This window comes from Phoca vitulina, unplaced genomic scaffold (genome assembly GCF_004348235.1).
Source record: "Phoca vitulina isolate PV1807 unplaced genomic scaffold, GSC_HSeal_1.0 scaffold1, whole genome shotgun sequence".
NCBI lineage: Eukaryota > Metazoa > Chordata > Mammalia > Carnivora > Phocidae > Phoca > Phoca vitulina.
In genome coordinates, this window is record NW_022589704.1 from 44507378 (window position 1) to 44524536 (window position 17159).

The window sequence follows — 17159 nt, forward strand, 5'->3', positions numbered from 1 at the left end:
GCTATATTTTACTATACTATTTTCTTATTCCTTCAGACATTAAAATGAATATAAACTTCTGTAACACCTCAATTTACCATTTTCCCATTTTCCAGCCCGATTATTTGCTCTGAACTCTTGGTTCTTCTAGCCTTCTCAGTCATCTCAAACTTCACATGCCCAAACCCTGAACTCTTGATTTTCCTTTTTAAATTTAGTCTTCCCCAACTCTACCCACTGCAGGAAATGGCACCACCATTTACCCAGCTGCTTAGACTTCCTTACGTTATCTTAGACTTCTCTTTCATATCCCACATCAAACCATCAGCAAACCCTGTTGGCCGTATCTTCCAAAGATACCCAGAACACAATCACTTCTCACCACCTAAGCAAGGACCTCTTAACTGTACTCTGTACTTCTATCCTTGTCCCCCTATAGTCTATTCTCGTCAAGCCAGAGAATCTAGTACAACTAAGTCAGATTTCACTCTTTTTAACTACTCAGCTTTTTAACTACTCAGAGTAAAAACCAAAATCCTTTCAATGGCCTATAAAGCTATTTATTACCTACTCTCCCCTGGATCACTCCAATCCAACCTCCCTGCTATTCCTCAAACATGCTAGAAATGCTGTAGAACATGCTTCTCCAATACTGCTGCACAGCGTATTCTTCTCAGAACCACTTAAATTATTTAAATATGTACTTCTCCAACGCTGCCTCTGCTTCTCCAATTCTCCTCCCCTGCTATATTTTTCTCTAAAGCATCTTTCACCTTATTACATCTGATGACTGATCTAGTCTGCTTATTGTTGGGATTGTCTGTTTTGTTCTCTGCAACCAGAATAGTATCTGGCATGTAGTAGGTTTTCAGTTAGATACTAAATGAATAAATTACATACGGTCAAAAAATGATACCATAAAATATGACATGTAAATCAAAAATGTTTTTAAAGCAGCGAAGCATACTTCAACATGATTTATACAACTTTCAATCAGAGGCTGGTTTCGGATTGTGGAACAAAGATGAAACTAATGAAGGATATATGTATTTAGATCTATTCTATGAAATGCCATCTTAGGCCTGATTCACATTTTTACGTTAACAGCTAAATAGATTTTCACACGTTGAGTTCTCATGATGTGTTAAGAACTGGAGAGTAACACTAATCCCACCATGAATAGAATTCAGATTACATTATAGCATTTGGTTAACTCCAAAAGGCAAATGCCAAGATCTTTACTTTAGATCAGTAGTTTTCTATCCTGGTTTGCACATTAGACTCAACTAGGGAATATTTAAGTAAACAGGCCCCAGCACAGGGAATCTTAAGTTAGTTGGAGTGATTCTAATGTGCAGCCAGTGTTAAGAATCACTGACCTCACTAACATGGATGAAAAGTTTTGCTACAACTATTAGCAACTACCCTTGCAACTGAGGAATCGTGGTGTTAGTATACAGACTGGTTACCAGATGTGAAGGATGAGCTTAATCATCTGGGGAAATAAAAAAATGCAGAATCCTAAACTAAATCTCAAAACTAATGAATCAACTGTCAGTGAGGGAGATTAGGAATCTTAATTTTTAGTATGTGGACAGACATTAAGAATCCACACACTTATATATAAAACAGAACTTAAATACTGAAAAGGGCTATCTAAAACCATAAACTAGGAAGGAGACATAATTATTTTAAGAAATGTTGTCATTTCCAGAACATTTTTTGGAATATCCTTTAGAGGTGGTTTATGGGCTACATAAGAAAACTGAACTTATTGCTTTTATTCTTTCATGTCACATTTTTGATAGATAAAATATTACTCATTAACAAACTTCACCAAACGATTTTTAGCTAAAAAACAGATTTAGCTTTTATAGTTTTAACTATTCTCAGGTAATTTAAAAGTCCATGATATAGGGGCGCCTGTGTGGCTCAGTCATTAAGCGTCTGCCTTCGGCTCAGGTCATGATCCCAGGGTCCTGGGATCGAGCCCCACATCAGGCTCCCTGCTCCACGGGAGGCCTGCTTCTTCCCCTCCCACTCCCCCTGCTTGTGTTCCCTCTCTTGCTGCGTCTGTCAGATAAATAAAATCTAAAAAAAAAAAAAAGTCCATGATATAAAACAATCTGCAAATTTGTTCCAGCCAAAAACACACACACACACAAAATTACCACGCCCCTAAACTGAACCCAAACAACAAACAAAAATATACCATGGGAAGGATTCATTTAGCTAGTGGGCCATGAGCCAACCTAGCAGACTGCTCAGTAAACATCTTAAAGCTTTCATTTTTGAATTCTGAAGACAGCTATATTTTATACAGAACACCAGAAGATGCAGTGGCCTTCTTGAATTCCAGTATTAGAAAAATTCTTTGGATATATCCCTCATGTCAGTGTTCTGATGTATCAAATTCACTGCTAAAGGACAATTTTTGTAACCACTGAAGATATTCCAGGAATTCATAAAATGCTCTGAAACATGGCAATTTCAATGAAATCATGCTCCAATGATAATGAATAATTTAATCACACTACTAGCTCTTAGTATCAAACTGTTTTCTATACCATTTCTGACAGATTCAGGATCAACAAAAGGGGTGTTCAATAACGGATAAAATGAACAGTGACGCTTAAGAATGGCCGATTAAGGTTAGTAGAAAAACAAACTCTAGCCCACCTCTGCAAAACAGCTTTGAAATATGAGCTCTGCAATCTATTATTACAACTATATATTTAGTAATCATTTTTGCATTGTGTATTTCAGAACTAGGGGGAAGCTTCCCCAAAATGAATGCAATTATAACAGAAGCAATTTAAATTCCAGCTCCAAACACTGTTAACTTCAGACTAAAACCAAACTGTTACATTTTGAGAAACTATGGAAAGAGTAATCCAATGCTATATAAAACAAAATAAATTAATTATACTATACCTGGTTTTTCTTTATTTATTATAACAAAGACAGAATCCTCAGCACAGGCTAGAGTAAAGAGGGCATGAAGTTTATGCCCTACTATGAAAGTCTGAAAGATAAAAAGTACCATATTGTTTATCGTCTGTCTACCCTCACCTCAACCCCCAAACATAAGTTCCATAAAGGGCAAGGATTTTTTTTTTTTAATCCATTTTGCTCACTGCTGTATCCCAACATCAGCATACTTGGTATACAAAAGACACTCGATTCATATTTGTTAAATAAATTTTCAAATTAATACATATAGGTCCACCTGTTTCTTTTTAATGGTTAAATGGTATTCTATTGAATGAATATGAAACTTTAACAGACATCAAGGTTATATTCAGTTTTTTTCCATAAACAATGCTATAATTATTACACACACGTCATTATTTCAACAAGAGATTCCTAAAAGTGAGATTGCTGGAGCAAAAGTTATTTTTTCATTTTCATTTGTACTCTAATTATGTACAAAAATAAAAGTACCTGTTTCTCTACACTTTACCTATCACTAGATTGTTTTTGCAGTCTGTAATCTGGCTAAACTGATAGGGGAAAATGCTGTGTCATTTTTTTATTACTGAGGTTATTAAACACCTTTTCATGTTTACTGGCTGTTATTTTTTTCCTGTGAATTACATATTCTCACCCTGTGCCAATTTTTTCCTACTAGGTTATTAGTTTTTCCTTATTGGTTTTCTGTGTATTTTCTGTATATTAGGGATAGTAACTCTTGTAAGTATTTTCTTCTGATTTTATTGCTCATCTTTTTGTTACAAGTTTAAAATTTTCAAATAGTCAACTTTCTTTTCTTTTATGGTGTGTGACTTTCACAACTTGTTTAGAAAGGCTATCTAGGGGCGCCTGGGTGGCTCAGTCGTTAAGCGTCTGCCTTCGGCTCAGGTCATGATCCCAGAGTCCTGGGATCGAGGCCCGCATTGGGCTCCCTGCTCGGCGGGAAGCCTGCTTCTCCCTCTCCCCCTGTCCCTGCTTGTGTTCCTCTCTCGCTGTGTCTCTCTGTCAAATAAATAAAATCTTTAAAAAAAAAAAAAAAAAGGCTATCTAAAGATTAGGCCTATAGAAGAGAACAATGTGTCTGTCATTAAATGATGTTGCCATCCCTTTTCAAATAAGAAAAATAGAAGATCAAAACACGTACCTTTATTAAAATGCCATCTATATAGTCCCACAGTTTAATGGTGCCATCAAAGGAACAAGAATACAACTAAAAGGGTAAAAATAGTACAAAATTATAAAATAGAACTTCATTAAGATATCAAACGAATAATTACGTGATACAGAAGACATTTTCTGTTCATTAAATTATTAGCCTTAAAGAGGCAGAGTCATCTACTCATACTGTTTTTACAAAATAGAAAATCTAATCACAGCTTTTTGTATTTTTTTAAATTTTTTTATTGTTGTGTTAATCACCATACATTACATCATTAGTTTTTGACGTAGTGTTCCATGATTCACTGTTTGTGCATAACACCCAGTGCTCCATGCAGAATGTGCCCTCTTTAATACCCATCACCAGGCTAACCCATCCTCCCACCCCCTTCCCCTCTAGAACCCTCAGTTTGTTTCTCAGAGTCCACAGTCTCTCATGGTTTGTCTCCCCATCCGATGTCCCCCCCTTCATTCTTCCCCTCCTTTTTTTTTTTTTTTTAACATATATTGCATTATTTGTTTCAGAGGTACAGATCTGTGATTCAACAGTCTTACACAATACACAGTGCTCACCACAACACATACCCTCCCCAGTGTCTATCACCCAGCCACCCCATCCCTCCTACCCCAGCCCCCCACTCCAGCAACCCTCAGTTTGTTTCCTGAGATTAAGAATTCCTCATATCAGGGGGGACAAAAGTCAATGCTCTAGCTTCAAGAGGGAGATGCTAAGTCATGGATGGAGCTATGAATAGCACTTCAGAGCTTGCTAGTATTTCTCCTAGCACCCAGTGTGCTTTTATTAGCAGAACCGCTTTCATCTTACGTGGGTATTAAAGGAGTGCTTCTCAGATGACCTGAGAATGTCCTGTTTTTCAAAAAAAAGAAGGAAAGAAAGAAAGAAATGTCCAACACATTAAGGAACAATACTTTTGTAAAACACAACAGAAGTTATTATGCACTTGGACGCTGTGGCAATGTCGAAGTGCTCTAAAGTTTTGGGTCACTCCATTTCTACACTCTTCTCACTGCAGAGTGGTAACCAACCATTTGTGGCGCTGGTTTGTGCACCACACTTTGGTAGCACCAGAAGGCCTTAGTAACATGTACTTTTACTTTTATTTTTGTCCCAATGGACTTAATTTTACTAAGGTAACAGCGGATTACTTGTTGCTGTTACTGTGAAAAATACTTCGCTTATAACGTTTATGAAGAATTTCAAGTTTTCTGAAAGTGGCAATTTTAAGATTTCTGCCAGTGAGGACATGGAATCAGAGAACAGAAAATGATGACTATTACCTATTCAAGTAAAAGAATTATAATAAGTAGAAATATACATTACAAGTACTACATACAAAGGAAAAATCATGAACATGGATCAGTAAAATATAAGGCAACCATACAATCACTGTCAAAACAATGGTTAGCACACAAATCCCATGACTCCGAAGTCCAGAGAATCTGCACTCCCTATCACCTCAACCAAACCTGTCAATAAAATTATCCTCCTGTAATTTTATTAACTTTCAGTAACATGAAATAGATCTTTTATGCTTTGTATATGTTGTTTTTTGTTTTGCTACAAAATTTGGTAATACAGACTTCACAAATTCCAATTTTAAAGAAAGGATATCTCTGCTATGAAAAACATTCAAATGCTACACATAACAATAAGCTGTTTTGTCAAACCCTCAGAGGACAGCAAGGAAAAAGAAATGTGTGCTTGCACCCTGCAGAAAAGCTACTTAACTTTGATTTTCACAGTAGCTCATTTAATTTTGGAAAGAAAAGATCATTGTCACTTTATGCCCTACTTCCTCTGTGATAATACAGTAAATGGCAATGCAAACCTATTCTTGTATCAAGCAATAACTTCCAAGTTAGCTGTGACTAATCTAGAAAAATGGAACTTGATCAAAAACGAGAGCAAGAGTAAAATGTTTTTGAGATCTCTTTAGCAGCTGCTGAAATGTAAGGACAGAATTAAAATGACATTTCATTATTTTTGAATTCTGAGAAGAGCTGCTTTGTGGGGTGAGTGGAAGGATCTGCATTGAACTGGACTCCCAAGTTCGTCCTGAAATTAACCGGTCCATCCACTGAAGCCCTTCTTGTCCAGCACTGGCCTTGAGATTAGGTAACATGTGCGTCAACACTGAAGAGCCTCATCTATAAGGGAAGAGAGCTACAGCATCAATCCCTTTTAGCCAGCATTTTCAAAAACGTGTTCCAGAAACCAAAGGGTTCAAGGGCATATAAGCTTGAGAAACACCCCCTTTGGATATTCACAATGCTTATAAAAGGACCTGAGAGGATCTACAACCAAGAAATTCATCTAACTGTGCCTAGCCCTGAATTTCAGAAACTCATATAGCCAAGAATGTCTTCTTTCAAGCAACACCTAGTAGCATCCTTTGGAACAAATGGTTCACAGAATGAGGGGCAATGCAGTTCTAGGCTGTGACCCTATTTTAAAAACTAAATATATATGAAAAATATCCTGAATCAGATAATCAACATACAGGCTTCCCCTGCTATGAGAAAGTATTCTTATGAAATCTTCTGTAGTAGAAATGATGTAAAAGAAGAAGCAGTTACCATTAATTCATGTGGAAAAATTCTTAGTGTTCCCAGACCCCAAAAATAACCTCTCTTAGGCTTTTCTGATACCCTAGGACTCATCTTGCTAATGGACGTATGATGTGAGCACAGATGCTCACAGCAGACAGTTTAAAGCTACGGTGGTTTGGTGCTGAGATGCTGAGTGTAGCTCCTGGGGAAGGAGACTGATGTGCTACTCTCGCTGGAAGGTGCGCACGCTGCCTCTGTAACACCTCGCTGCAAAATAAGTACTGAATGCTATTTTTGCTTTTCTTCTTTCTTTCTTTGTAAAAACGAAGTAGCATAATACAAACTTTTGAAAAGCAAGGGATACCTGTATTTTTCTAATTACAACCTGGAAAGTTTCCCAGCCCAAATCAATTCACAATCTTCTGGCAACAACAAAGCCAGTATTAAAATAGTCACTTATAAATCGTTTGACACCTGTAGATGATTGTTGGGGTTGAGCTGGATTCCAGTCACCAGATTTCTGTGCCCTTGCAGTATGTGTACACATTCTTCTGTAGCTGTGCTATGAACTTTAACAAAGTCTCCAGAAACACAGAAGATATACCTGGAAATAAGCAAAAATTAAGTTTCATGCATTCTATAGAGAGCATAATTTTTTCTATAGTCCATGAAAAATTTTTTAACTTGCCAACAGAGGTTTCTTTCAAAACAATACTTTCAAGAACTATATATTAAAAATTGTGTGCTATATATTCACTTACTATACACCATTACTCTGACAGCATCTTCCCATGTCCCGCACTCTTCACTGTTCACTGGAGACACCACCTTATAAACACTAAGTCAAAGTTCTCTCTAGTTGGCAAGGCCTCTTTTATAGCAGAGTGTAAAGACTTTGTGACAGTTCTTTTTCTTGTTGCTAAAATGCTGGTTTTGCTTTTTGGATTTGTGGCAGAGGCTACTAAATTACTAAAAGCAGTTAAGTGGGGGGCAATATTTACTTGACAGTTTTCATTATGGATATAACCAGAGAACAAAGCTCAGAGGTACAAATCTTCTAATGTCTACAAAGTAAAAAATGTTTGTTCTGTGCCATTACTAAACATCATCCATGCCTGGCAGGGGGTTTTCCCACGCACTATAGAAGGTACAAACCACAGAATTCCTAGGCTAGACCTCTTCTCTGTGCTCTCAAAGCACCCTGTACACGACTTGATCCTAGTATTTTCCATGTTGTGCTGAAATTATTTACATATACCTCTTTTTCATGTTGTGCTGAAATTGTTTACATATGTATCTACCTTCCTTATCTGGCCATAAGCTGTGATAGGGCAAAGGCCTTAATTTATCTTTGATTCCCAATGTCCACTCTAGTTTGTTTAACAGAACCCACACGATCCTCAAAGATTTGGTAAACTAAATGGATAAAATGAACCAATAAAAATTACAAAGTAACAAAAGAGTAAATCTTCTAATGCTGACCAGGGTTACCATTACCCTATTTTATCAGTTCTAAGACACTTCCTTTTTCACATGTTCACCTCTCTGAAATCAGGATGCATTTTATAAGTGCTGTAGCCAGGAGACAGTCAGGAAATGGTTGTGTTTAACTGTCTAATAGATTAAGGAAGTTCAAGCAACAAAACATCTGAGATTTATGGTTACCCTTCTGGCTGGATCCTCCTCTTTATTCCCATGAGTAACTTAATTCAGAGTCTTAGCATCTCCAGCCTGGACCACTCTTAAGGGCTTCCTATAGTCTCTAGGTGTGGCCCTTCAATTCATCTTTCCTACTCATACCAGATTAATTTTGCAAATTTGACATTACTTCCTTAGAGGTAAAATTAAATTACAATTTGTCAGTGTTTTCCCACTGCCTTTAGGATATGATCGAAACTCTTAAGGCCTTTGGTGATTTGAGCCGGTCTACCTGGAACTACTTTTTCACTTGAAAACCATGCTCTACTCAAGTGGTTCACAGCTCCAACATCCTCGTACTCCCCACAGACATACTCCATTAGTACTAATAGGTCCTCTAGGCAGTCCTTTAGATGATGGTGGGGGGAGGGGGCACGGTGTGCCAAGAAAACACCTGACTCTGATATGCTTCCCCAGAGGAAAGGAATTTCCTCTCTCCTTGCTCCTAGGTAGAGAATGGCTTTAAATTTGAATGCAAGCCCCCAAATGATATGCTCTCTCTATACTTCTGTAAATTTTTCGGTCTACACAGAACACTCTTTCTTATGACTACTTCCTTAAGATAAGATTCAGCTCAGGTGAAGCCTTCCCACATTTTCTCACTCCAGATCAGCACCACTCTGAACGTTTCTACAAGATGGTAGGTAGGCTTAGCTCTATCACGGCACCTACCACATGGCATACTGAAAGACTTCCCCTACCAGACTGTAAGCTCTTTCAGGGGAGGAAGGGTGTGTGTACTTATTATAAATCTAATAACAGAAATATAGTATGGTAGGAAAAGAATGCATTTTTAACTAGTCAAACACAAATGGATTCAAACGCCAGCTTTGCCACATATGGGCTGACTAATGTTGGGAGAATTTACTTCTCTAAAACATCACTGTTCTCCACTTTAAGATGCAGATAACACTTCCTCACAGGGTTATTATGAGGACGAAATGAAACAACACATGCAAATGCACCCATAATACACACAGTATACACTCAATAAATGCTTCCATAAAATTAGGATAATACCTAAATCCTGCAGACAGAAATGCATGTAAAGCACCCACCACAATGCCTGTCACACAGGACTCAATCATCTTTGTTGATGAAGCGGAGAAGAAAGAAGTTAGGGATGCTTTCAAGCAGGAACCAGAACTTAAATGAGGCTCTGAAGGATGCATAATTTAAGAGGTGGGAAGGAAAAAGAATAGCAACATAAGCAAAAGCTGGGAAATAACGAACACAGAACCTACAAGAGACAGGAAATGTACCTATCTAACAAGCAAAGTGTGTACAATGGGTTATGTCAAGAAACACAACGGGATAAGCAGAGTTAAGCTAGATCAGGGAAGCTTCATAAGCCAGAGAAAAGAGCTATAGTTAAGGAAGGCAACAGAAGATTGTTACAGGGTTCGGAGTAAGACTAGGAATAAGGGTGAGAGTAATATTATTATGACAGTAACACTTAAGGAAAAGTATTACAGCAGCAGTACGCAGAATGGTCTGCAAAAGAAAAATATTTAGAGTCGGACATTAGCTTTGTGGGAATTTAAGAATGCAAAAGGCAAAAATGACCCACTTTTTAAATTTTCTATATCCTAGCAACCTAATGCAGAGCATCCTATAAATGTGGGAAGTAACAGGATGTAATACCAACAGTGCTGGACCGGGAGTCAGTAATACCTGATACAGGAATGCCATCTACTCTCATGTATACTCACCTCTCGGCTTGCCTCTCATAACAACCTTCTCAAGTAGGCAGAACAGTTTTTGTGTCCTAGTTCCAAGAGGCCCCAGTGACCAAGAGGAGACAGCTAAAATTCCACAATTCTATTGTTTTATTTACTATTTCAGCTTTCTTGATAAGTTCCTTGAAGCAAAATACAAAATTACCTTCTTTCTGTATAACCTAGCCAACCCCTATAGTATCTTTTAGATAATATTCAAATCCTTGATGAGTTCATTATAACCCTATTAATTTGCTAGAGAACTGATTTTAATTACTACCTTCTATACAGACAAAAACCAAACAACAACAACACCAACACATCTAAATCTTCACCAAATTCCCCAACCTTCGGACTGAATTTCTACCTACCGCTTGCTTGGCCCACCTGGTTGTTTCACAGGTACCTTACACTCATCAGGCCCCAAAATGAACTCAACATCTTCTCGTTAATCCTAATTGCCAGATCACTCCAAAATTCTGTCTTTTCGTCTTCAATATTATCTTAGTTCAGGCCAAAGCAATCTCTTGCTTGGATGCCTGCATTCGCCTTTTAAGTCCTATCTATACTTTTCCAGATTCTTCTACCACTTCCCTTATGCTGCAACTATACTGACTTACACACATGAAACTCCCTACCCCCAGCCCCACCCCAGCAATTTCAAGCTGCACACTTTGCCTGGATGTCCTCCCCCAATATCGGTGGTGGGGGAAACTCCCATTAGTCTTTCAAGGTCCTACTACTGAAGGGAAACTTTCACTACATCACTCTCCCTTCCATGCCAACACTGTACCTCAAGTATGCTAAGCCAACCCACCTCCGATCTTGCTGTTCTCCACCACTTATTACATAGTTTTATACACAGTTTTTGGATTAATTTTTCTTGAAGAAACCACAACATGTTACCTCCCACCACCCTCCATCTAGGGAATTAAAAAAGAAATACACTCTTTGGACCAAACAAGAACTGGCTTCATGTTCCTTTTCCAACCACACTAGCTCTCTTCATATACCATTCACACTAGCTAACTGTACCACAGTCTGTTCAGCAGTCTGTTCATTCCTTTTGCTTGTACTGTGCCCCCTATTTGGAATGCCTTCTGTCTACATCCCCTAGTCAAAATACCATTCACCTATTTAGGCCTAGCCTAAAGGACTTCCTCAGGAACCTCACCAGTCTGAAGTACTCTCTCCTTCTTATGAACTCCCAAAGTACCACAGTATGAAACATGTTACAATTATTATTAATTATAAAATTATTTAAATTAACATTAATTATTATTTCCTTTTCCTCGTTAGATTGTAAGGTCTTGAAGGTAGGATCCATATTAAAGTTAGCTTTTGTTATGTCAGCCTGTTATAATAGACAGCTGACAAATACTTAAATTGTAGGACTGAGCAAATGAAACACAGTGAATCTCCTTATAGCGAATAAGGTGTAGAGTTCCAGTACACTGGAACAAGAAACTGGCTATCTAGATGTAAGTCCAAAGTGGCAGAACTTCGGCACCCTTTTGACGTCTGGGTTTCTTCCTGATTTAGAAAATGAATATCAACAAAATCCTCTTTCATGTAAAGACCAAGGATGATTCTTCTTTTTTTTGCCTCTAGGACAGTTTATGAAAATTCCTTCAGTCATGTATGCATTCAACAACTATCATATACTCATAAGCAAGATATTGTGAGGGATACAAACTTTCATAAGATATAATCTTTACTCTTCTAAGATAGCGTTTTTACTAAGGGCTACTCTGTCCTTAAATGATTTGAAATCTCTTCCTACATCGCGTCACTTCTAGATGATGCTGACAACAGAGCAATAATGATGATGACAGCTGACACACACTGAGCCATTAACTGCCAGGCTTATTTTACCTGCTTCATATGTATTAAAGCAATTAACCCTCTCAACAACCCTATGAGACAGACTACAAAATAGCATTCCTGTTTTACAGACGAGGCAACTGAGGCAAAGATTAAAAACTTGCAAAGCTCACACGATGGGAGAACCGGGTTTTGAACCCAGCGAGTAGTGTGGTTTCCAGCTATACTGAACTCCCGAGAAAAGGGACCAAGGTTTATGTATGTTATTATCCCGCACAGAATCTAACATCCGTACCCAGGAAAAGCTGCAAAAGGCTGCCAAAATACCTTTTCAGAGAATAGGGCAGTGTGGAGAAAACGGACATCTTCACTCTCTCAGTAACTCAAAGTCCCGATTCTTTCCGAAAGAGGAATACTCCTCGTGGTATTGCAAGAGCGGCAGCGTACATAACCTGTGCTTGGACTTTTTTCGCCGCCCCCAACGCGGAGCTGATTCTGGACACGCGGGCTCGCCCCCGGTCCCTCAATCTACTTGCAGGTAAACTGTATTGAGAAGGAGAAGCGCGCCCCAGCCTGCGGTGCCACGGCACGAAGTGGTTTCTCACTCCTCTTAACAGCACTCAGACACCGGCTCCCTCACGCGTGCCCTGGGAGCTCCCCCGCACCCTCCCCCTTCCCTGAGCCCAGAACGCGGTTTGCGAGTCCGGACGAGCCTGACAGTTCTTTCCTCCCACCCCCCGGGCGACTCACGTCCCTCAGCCCGGTTGGCAATGCGCGGGGGCCCCATACTTAGAATCTGCAGAAAACACCGCTCTCCTGAAGTTCAACTCGCTGCCGCCACAACGAACCACGCGGACACTCTCCTCCTCCACCATCTTTGCGCAGATGCAGGAGCTCACGCTCGTGAGCCCGCCCAGGATTTCCTTTAGGGAGGCCGGGCCGTAGAACACGAGTCGCAGCCCACACAACCCGTGCCTGGGCCCCTCTAGGCTTCAGTCTCGATGGTAGGACCCAGCATCTGTGCCGCCATCTTTTGTGTGGGAAACGTTAAATTAGGACACATGTAAAAAAGGTAGAAGCGAAACAGAGACATAGAGACAATGAATTTATATTAGACACCCCTGAACTTTTATTTAGTACTAATTTTCTTTTCTCTGGCCCTGTCAATTTGATTATATATCTTCTTCCGCCAGAAGAGAAGGGTGTCCTATCACGTGACCTCCAGTCGCCTCCCTTCCCCACCCACCAGGCCGCTTCTTTCTCCGCTTTGATTCGGGCTCTGAGAGATGACGCCGGCGTTTTGTAGCGCTTGGTTTCTCGGCCGCGCAGTTGAGTTCTTGGGTGGAAAGGTAGCTGTCTACTTCTTGCCTAGCTGTTTCTCCACCCATTAGCCGTCATTTTCTCCTGTTCCGCTGAGCGTACCATAGGTTCCTGTAGAATCTCCACAACTCCGAGGGCCTTGCTTTTTTCTTTGGACGCCTGGCTCCTGCTCCGGGATTCTGGTGCATCTTTCTTTCACCGATTCGATGGAGCCGCTCGGACTGATCTGACATTCCCTCCCACCCCCGCCCAAGTTCCATGTCTTGCTACGGGTTCTTCTGTGCCTGTTGCTTTGGTTTTAGCTTCCCCCCATTAGTCGACCGTGCCTGTGGGTGAGGAAGCCTTAACATACTCTATACTCTTTTTGTAAAGTTATGTACTTTTGGTTTTTGTGGTCCCTGTATATTAGAGGTGCTTATCTTCACTCACTCATCCAGTAAACATTTATCGATCCTCTCTGCCAGCTCTGTATCACTACGAAGAGTGAAGAGCCACTGACAGCTTAATTTTAGCAGGAACAGGAGATCTGACTTGTACGCGTTACCTCTTGATATGTTAAAATTTATGATAACTCTTCAGTTTTTCTGGAGACAAATAACAATTATTAAATAATTATTGTGAGGCACAGCGCAAGACAGACGGGATCCAACGGGAGAGAGACAAGTAAATCAGATTGTGTGCTGAAGAAAGTAAGACTGTAACATGAGAAAAAAAGATTTCTGTGAGGATGTTTAACATGATGAATATGTGTTTGTTAAAGTTGTGCAGGTTAAAAAATATTTTAAAAATTCAACGTTAGTACAGATTTGCAGTAAAATAATTTCAGTACAGAAATATGGTTAGAATGATCCCAGCCCATCTTATACCCCAGAAATATCTCCACCATTGAAAATTTGGTGTATGTGCTTCCTGATATTTTTCTAGGTATATATATACCTTAACATTATTCTTCAATACAGTGCACTACAGAATTCTTTATTCTCTTATGCTTTCACTGCATACAGATTTTATCTTTTTAATGACTGCATAGTATTCTGTAGAGTAAATGTACCATAATTGATTAAATCATTGTCTCAAAGGTGGGTATTTAGTCATTTCCATTTTTAAAGTGGCAAATAGTGCTATAGAACACATAAATTTGTTGCTATTGCTATAGGAGAGCTTCCTAGAATAGGTATTGCAGGATTGAAAGATACCTACATTTTTATTTTGAAGGAATGTTTTGTGGAATTGAGACATGAGTTATTGGGGAAACTAGGAGGAATAACTAATGGCAGCCAAAAAGGGAAAATATTTAACTTAGCTTTTAGTCTAAAGTTTGGGGAAAATCCATAGGAAGAAGAGAGTTACAAGAGAGTATGTTTTCTTAAGAAGAAATCGGAAGGGAAAAGGACTGATGAAATTGTATCCGGCAAGCAGTATTGCCTATAGATAGATACTGCAGCAGTAAGCAACAATTGGAAGATAGCCAGAGCTAGGTAGTCCACTGTTTGAAATTTAGATTGTGTGGGGTTTCACTTTGCCAAGAATTGTTAAGTATAATGAATTCTGCTTCCTAAGTCTGACAGTTTCTTTCATATGCTGGCATTTGTATAGTAATACATCAATCTTTGTTGATTGGCTCTTAAGCACTAATACACAAGCAAAATTTTCTAAAGCGTTTGGAGGACCAGAAAGAATTAAGATGATATTGAGGATGATGGAAGGTGGCTTGATATTCTCTGCATGTGCTATTAAACTATCAGTTACTCCCCTAGGCATTTCATAGAAGAGAGCTAGGAAAGCTTGGCTCCTTTGTTGAGAAGGGAAGCTGAGCGTATTTGACAGATCCCTAGTTCTCTCCAGCTCTCCTCTTTTCTTTCTGAGTCCCCGCCAGAATCATGTTTAAAAGTCCTTTAATGGCAATATTGACTTTTTGTAGCACACACCTTAAAACTCTTCCAGCCTGTACCCTTATCCAGTTCCAAGGCCACTTTCACCTTTTCAGGTATTTGTTAATTACAGCAGCATCCCACTCTCAGTACTAAAATCTGTATTATTCAGAGTTCTCCAGAAAAACAGAACCAATAAGATCGATCGATCGATCTCTCTATCTATTTAAAGGGATTGGTACGCTCAATTATGGAGGCTGAAAAGTCCCACAATCTGCATTCGGCAAGTTGGACACCCTGGAGAGCTGGTGGTGTAATTCAGTTTGAGTCTGAAGGCCTGAGAACCTGGGGAGCTGATGGTGTAAATCCAGTCTAAGTGCAGGAGGAGACCAATGGCCCAGTCCAACAGTCAGGTAGAGTGGAACAAATTCTTCATTCCTCCTCTCTTTGTTCTCTTCAGGTCCTTAATGGGCCCTGAATGATGCCAACTCACATTGGGGAGGGCAGTCTGCTTTACTGAGTCCATGAGTCCATAGATTCAAATGCTAACTTCCTCTGGAAATACTCTCTTAGACAAACCTAGAAATAATGTTTAGCCAAATATCTGGGAACCCCACGACCCAGTTAAGTTGACACAAATTAACCATAACACAGGCAACTACTGATTGGTTCTTTGTCCCTACAGTTTTGCCTTTTCCAGATACTCATATAAATAGCATCATATAGTACATAACCTTTTGAGTCTAGCTTCTTTCACTTAGCATAATGCATTTGAAATTCGTGTTGGGTAGATCAGTGGTTTCCTCTTTTTTATTGCTGAGTAACATTCTATTGTATGGATATTCCATAGTTTGTTTATTCGTTCTTTTGTTGAAGTCTTCCCCCCCCCCCCCTTCTAATACTGCTCTAAACATTCATTTGTAGGTTTCTGTGGGAATATGAGATTTTCTTTCTCTAGGATAAATACCAGTAGTGGGATTCCTGGGTCAAATCATATCTTTAAATTTTTAAGAAAATGTTGGACTGTTTTTCTAGAGTTTCTGTACCATTTTCATTCCAGTCAGTAATGTATGAAAGTTTTACTGGCTTCACATCTTTATCAGCATTTGGTGTCAATATTTTCTATTTTAGCCATTATATTAAATTTGTAGTAGGACTCCATTGTTTTAGTTTTCATTTCACTAGTGACGAATGATGTTAGGCATCTTTTCATGTGTTTATTTCCTATCTGTACATCTTTGGTGCAAGGTCCTCAAATCTTTTACCCATTGTTTTATTGGGTGGTTGTTTTTTTTTTTTTTTTTTTTTTACTTTTGAAAGGAAATTTTTGTATTTCAGACACCATTTATAATATTTACATTATTATAAAATATTGTTAAATCATTTGATTTAATTTCTCCCAGTCCTTTATTTACTTTAATGGTCCTTTGTGTATAGATAATTTATATTATCTCCACTTTTTTATGTCTATTTTTCTCATCTAATATATTCTAATAAATGTCATATTTAATGACATTTCACGGTTTTCTTACTGTTGAGTTTTGAGATTTCTTTATTTCGGATACACTTCCTTTGTCTGATATGTGAATTGTAAATAGTTTCTCCCATTCTGTGGCTTGTCTTTTCATTCTTTTAAGTGTCTCTCATGGAACTAAAGTTTTAAGTTTGGATGAATACAGTTTTTCAATTTTTTTCTTTTATGGATCATGCTTTTTTTTGTTGTTGTATCTAAGAACTCCTTACCTATTCCATGCTCATGAAGATTTTCTCTTATGTTTTATATGAAGAATATTATGTTTTACACTTAATATTTAGGTTTATGATCCGTTCTGGGTTAATTTCCATTTGGTTCTTTTTTACAGCCTCTATTTTTTTCATGAAAATTTCCATCTTTCAATTTCTTTTAAGTGAATTTTGCCTACTTTTTGGAGTATTGTTATAACTGAATTAAAGTCTTTTTCTAATAATCTCAACATTTGGGTCATCTTGGGGTTGGTGTTTGTTGATTGCCTTTCCCTTCAGAGTTATTGAGATTTTTCTGGTTCTG

At 38.6% G+C, this 17159-nt stretch overlaps 2 protein-coding genes across 5 annotated transcripts in view; one reads left to right on the forward strand and one right to left on the reverse strand.

Annotated features, from left to right (window-relative positions):
- WDR75 (WD repeat domain 75) overlaps nucleotides 1-12904 on the reverse strand; it is a 48112-nt gene extending 35208 nt beyond the window's left edge. For 3 of the 4 annotated variants that reach the window (XM_032406292.1, XM_032406300.1, XM_032406288.1), the window contains exons 1-4: nucleotides 12711-12904; nucleotides 7156-7285; nucleotides 4097-4162; nucleotides 2914-3004 (exon numbers count right to left, since the gene is read on the reverse strand). In XM_032406292.1, coding sequence (XP_032262183.1) covers nucleotides 2914-3004; nucleotides 4097-4162; nucleotides 7156-7285; nucleotides 12711-12796 — 373 coding nt within the window. In that variant the 5' untranslated portion in view covers nucleotides 12797-12904. Of the gene's footprint in view, nucleotides 1-2913; nucleotides 3005-4096; nucleotides 4163-7155; nucleotides 7286-12248; nucleotides 12688-12710 lie in introns of those variants that run through there. The other variant, XM_032406310.1, reaches the window with a different exon arrangement.
- A 300-nt stretch (nucleotides 12905-13204) lies between these two features.
- The window catches only part of COL5A2 (collagen type V alpha 2 chain), a 381179-nt gene continuing 377224 nt past the window's right edge, over nucleotides 13205-17159 (forward strand). Inside the window, exons 1-2 of the mRNA XM_032406281.1 lie at nucleotides 13205-13270; nucleotides 15345-15525. The gene's annotated coding sequence lies outside the window, so the exon portion shown is untranslated. The remainder of the gene's footprint in view (nucleotides 13271-15344; nucleotides 15526-17159) is intronic.